Source organism: Danio aesculapii, chromosome 8 (genome assembly GCF_903798145.1).
Source record: "Danio aesculapii chromosome 8, fDanAes4.1, whole genome shotgun sequence".
Lineage (NCBI taxonomy): Eukaryota > Metazoa > Chordata > Actinopteri > Cypriniformes > Danionidae > Danio > Danio aesculapii.
Window position 1 is genome coordinate 19920504 of NC_079442.1, and position 5000 is coordinate 19925503.

Below are 5000 nucleotides of genomic sequence, written 5' to 3' on the forward strand. Positions count from 1 at the left end.
TTAAGTTGCTGTTGTAGACTCTTCATCATCTCAGCACAGTCAGCCAGTCTCTGCTCCAGATCTGATATCTGACAGAATACACATCATGCGAGTTCAAGAGTTTGCTCACCGGAAGATGGAGAAAAAAAAAAACACTCATCGGCATGTACTCACCCAGGCATTGTTCTAACGCCATACAGCATTATTTCTTTTTTGGATTACATAATATTAGTTTTTTTTGTCCTAGCATTAATACGTTTATACGTACATTTATACCACAAAAGCAGTGTACAGAGACCAGTGTTTAGTCCGAATCAGTGGAGCCTGTCGAATGTGTAGTCCATCATAATAATAATGAATTTTAGTCTGTTTTACCAAGCAAAATTGCGATAGTTTTTAATCTGTCATATTTTAATTTCAATGCTATTTTTAAATGTTCAAAATATGTTCAAAATATTTAGATAGTTTTGTTAATAGATTTGATAGTTTCCTGAGTTCACAAAAATGCTATTTTAAGTATTAGCGCTAGTAGATTATACAAAAAGTCAATGCAAATGGTGAATTTTTTGTGGACGGAATGAATGACGTGGAAGGTGCGTCATGATTGCCCCAAACGTGTGGTATTTCCCTCAATCGCATCTTCTGTGCAAGATCAAATCCTTCGAAATTTTCATGAGGCGAAAAATCTAAATTAGTGGTTTTGACCCTGTTAGTCGACGCCCCCAGGGTGCCGTTATGGTATTGCAGTGGGGGCCGCCAGCTGTTACTATAAATAACATTGTTACACTAATACATGTAAAAATGACAATAAAAAAATGTCATCATGCGTTCACTATTCGATTGGTTTAATAAAAACCCATTCATTTGAAACTTGTTTTGCTGAATACACATCAACAGGACCAGTGCTCCAGTTTTCTACCTATTTTGACTGCTCATCTGACCTATAGAGATCTGCACTCGCAGAAACTGATGCAATATTTGTGGTCCAAAGAAACACCAGCGCAATTAAGATTTTGGCGAACTTAGCAATTAACTATAAACTATAAGTGTTCTCACCTGTGCGTCTGTTCTTTCTCTGTAAGCTTTGGACGAGTCATCTTTGTGTTTGACCAGAGTCTGCAGATCTGTTATGCTAGCATTCTGCCGAGAGACCTACAAACAAACCAAACAACTGAATTTCTCTAATTAACATTCATAGATACAGTGTAATACACTACCGGTCAAAAGTTTGGGGTCAGTAGGATGTAAAAATAAGCTTATCCTGTTCGCCAAGGCTGCATTTATTTCATCAAAAATACAGTACAAATTGCAAAATTGTGAAATGTTTTTGCACTATAAAATAACTGTTCAAAAGAAGTTTATCATTTAATTGAATAATTTATTCCAGTGATTTTAATGATGAATTTTCAGCTTCATTACTCTAGTCTTTAGAGTCACATGATCCTTCAGAAATCACTCAAATTTTTATTATTATTATTATTACAATTATTTATCATAATAAAGTAAATAAAGTAGTAATAAAAGCAATAATGACTGGAGTAATAGTTTTAATTAAAATTACATACAATAAAAAAATAAGAAGAATAATACAATTTTTAAATAAGAAAATAAAAAGTATAATACATAAGTATTTAACAATTTAAAAAAAAAAGTAATTTAATAAATGGCGCCTTGATGAAAAAAAAAAAAAAAACTGACCCCAAACTTTTGACCGGTAGTGTAGATCAGTAGAACAATATTGGATATAGTAGAATATTAATGCTGTGAACCTTTGGGTAAAGAGCAAATTGATTAGATGCAAGAATTTTAGATTTCAATTCCATTTAAAATGCTTTTTGAATGTTCAATTAAATTTGACGAAACTCACAATGGAATTTGATTCAACAATTCTTCTTTCTTAATTTAAATACATTTAGAAAATTGTTAAAAAACCTAATAATTAATAATAAGCAGTTTTTCTCTAGAAATACACTCTGATTCAGGAAGCATGTATGACATTTAAAAGGGAGAGTAGACATTTATAATGTTTTAGAAATTTTTTCAAATAGTTACCGTTTTTTTTTTTTTTTTTTTTTTTTTTTTTTTTTTTTTTACTTTCTTTTGTCAAATAATCCTAAATAAAGTATCGATTTTAGGCAGCACAACAAGATTCTTAAAAAATGTATTCATTATTTACTCAAGGGGTTAATTAGGGGTGTCAAAATTAACTGTTTCTTCAATGCACCGCGATTCAGATGCGGACAATTCGATATCGGTTCAGTAATAATCATAACCGGTTAGTACGTACTGACGTCATTTATTTCCTATGCGTTATGGCGGCGTAAATTACTATGGTGAAGGAGACGAGGGTGAGAAAATATAACACTCCAATTACTTAAAAAGCAAATAATTATGCACAATTCACTGCTTGTGAGTTTGCTGGGTAGTCTTTTACTGACAATGAAGAAGGTACAGCACACGAGCTGCTATTTAACTCCTAGGGAAAAATGAAAGCTGGTGAAACATCTGCCTCTCACTTCTCTAACTTTGGACATTAGACCCGCTGGCGTGTTTGTGGGGTAACTTTTCTTCTCCTCTCAGCTGTTAAAGCGATACTTGTGGATCCAGACACGAGCGTGTCTGTAGTGTGAGTTTTCTCCACCGCATCCATTACGGATAACCTGTGATAACCACGCATTATCTGCATAAAGACTGTAACCGTGGCTGTTCTTCCCACATCACTCATCGGTGAACAGTGCTTTCATTTCTAAAGCCAAGCGCAGCCCTTTCTGTTGAGCGGGTGAGGACAATGACCAATCATAAAACTCTTTCGACAGCGCTCATAAAATGAGGAGGATAATATTTACATTAGTTTATTTGCTATAAATGCTCAGGCTGTCTTCAGTGCATGTATTTGAGTTTTGTTTAAAATGTTCAATAAGAGTGTTTTCTTTGAGCAGGTAAAATTAAAGGTAAAGTACATATATCTTATTGCTTGTATTAAAGGACAAAATTGTATTACAAATCATATATAAATATATGTATAGATAAATAAATAAAAAGTTCTTGTGTTGTGAAGAAAAAAACCTAACTGTGTATGGAAGGCATCGTCAATGCACTGAGATATCGAATTGAACCGAATCGATGGCATGTTAATCATAACCGAACCGTGAGACCAGTGTAGGTTCACACCCCTAGTTATAAACCTTGATGGATTTTTTATTAAATATCTTTCAGAAACTCAGTCAGGTTTGAAACAAGTGGTGGGTGAGTAAATTACGCCATATTTTTCTCTTTTAAAAACTGTGTCATCACAAGAATAAACTACATATCAAAACATTAAAATATACCTGTGCCTCCAGTGAACTGACTGCTGTGGTGTGACTGGTTTTCTGCTGCAGTAACTCTCCTCTGGCCTCCTCTAACCTCTGCTCCAAGGAAGACTTCTACACGTACAAACACAACATGCAGACATCAGATGACTGAAACTGTAGTTTGACGACAGGTATATGCATTATATTGTTTGGTTCAGACAATATGGACAGAATTTCAAAGTGCAGCCTTGGGCTGGAGCGGGTCTGGTTCGGGGACCACAGGATTTCATCTCTGTTATCTGCAGACAATGTTGTTCTGTTGGCTTCATTGAACATGCACTGGGGTGGTTTCCTGCTGAGTGTGGCATGGCTGGGATTAGAATCCGCACCTCCAAGTCCGAGGCCATGGTGCTCCACTGGAAAAAGGGGGTTTGCCATCTCCAGGTTGGAGGAAAGTCCTTACCCCAGGTGGAGGAGTTCAAGTATCTTAGGGTTTTGTTCACGAGTGAGGGAAGGATGGAACGTGAGATTGACAGGTGGATCAGTGCAGCGGCAGCACTAATGTGGTCGATGTATCAGTTCGTTGTGGTAATGAAGGAGCTGAGCCGAAAGGCAACGCTCTTTCACCGGTCAATCTATGTTCCTACTCTCACCTATGCTCATGAGCTTTGGATCATGACTGAAAGAACATGATCTCGGATACAAGCGGCTGAAATGAGTTTCCTTCACAGGGTGGCAGGGTGCACCCTTATAGATAGGGTGAGGAGCTCTGTCACCCGGGAGGAGCTCGGAGTAGAGCCGCTGCTCCTCCACATTGAGAGAAGTCAGCTGAGGTGGCTCGGGCATCTGTTTCGTATGCCTCCTGGATGCCTACTTAGGGAAGTGTTCCAGGCATGTCCCACCGGGAGGAGACCTCGGGGAAGACCCAGAATACGCTGGAGGGAATATGTCTCTCGGCTGGCCTGGGAACACCTAGGGATCCCCCCGGAGGAGCTGGAGGAATTGTCTGGGGTTCTCTCCTAAGACCGTTACCTCCATGAAAAGTTAAAAGTGACGTAGCATCTTCAGTTTCGCCCGAGCACAACCAAACCACACTCTGGTCCACCTGTTCTGGCCTCGGCATTTATATGTGTGTGTGTGTGTGTGTGTGTTAACTCTGACCTCTTTAAGCAGTTCCTGTAGATGTTCATCTTGAGAGAAGTTTGCTTCTAGTCTCCTTTCTAAAGAGGCGGCTTTCTCCTGCAGATTAGCCAGTATACGCTCTCGCTCCTCTTCCGTCACTGCAACCTGACCAATCACAGTGCGGTATGAGTTATACCAATGTAACAATGAAATAAACAAACAAACGCAGTGGAATGAAAGTGAAAGAATCAATAATAAGAATGACAATCGGTCTTAAAACAACTTGGATATATAATGAAAACATAAGTAAAACAGAGAAGATTAATTTCCATACAAAGCTGTACTAAAATGTTTGTATAACCCCTGCAGAATCAGCGAAATGTTAAATTTTAACAATGTAAGGGGAATGCTTTAAAGTTTAAGTTTTTTTTTTTTTTAGCACTGACCGGAATATGATATTTCACATTAATGAAGTTTACATATGGTCCACAAGAGCAAATATCAGTTAAATTTATTTTGAAAAAATTGCCCATTCTAAAGTTTACATACACTTGATCATTATTACTGCATTGATATTAAATCATACTCAGATTTAGTGGGCCCTAA

The 5000-nt window shown here is 37.4% G+C and overlaps 1 protein-coding gene across 2 annotated transcripts in view; it reads right to left on the reverse strand.

Moving 5' to 3' along the window:
* Positions 1 to 5000, reverse strand: part of golga1 (golgin A1) — a 50190-nt gene that overhangs the window by 13218 nt on the left and 31972 nt on the right. For both annotated transcript variants that reach the window (XM_056463391.1, XM_056463390.1), the window contains 4 exons: positions 4434 to 4559; positions 3309 to 3404; positions 1036 to 1131; positions 1 to 68 (listed from right to left, as the gene is read on the reverse strand). The exon at positions 1 to 68 is cut by the window's left edge and continues 28 nt beyond it. In XM_056463391.1, coding sequence (XP_056319366.1) covers positions 1 to 68; positions 1036 to 1131; positions 3309 to 3404; positions 4434 to 4559 — 386 coding nt within the window. The remainder of the gene's footprint in view (positions 69 to 1035; positions 1132 to 3308; positions 3405 to 4433; positions 4560 to 5000) is intronic.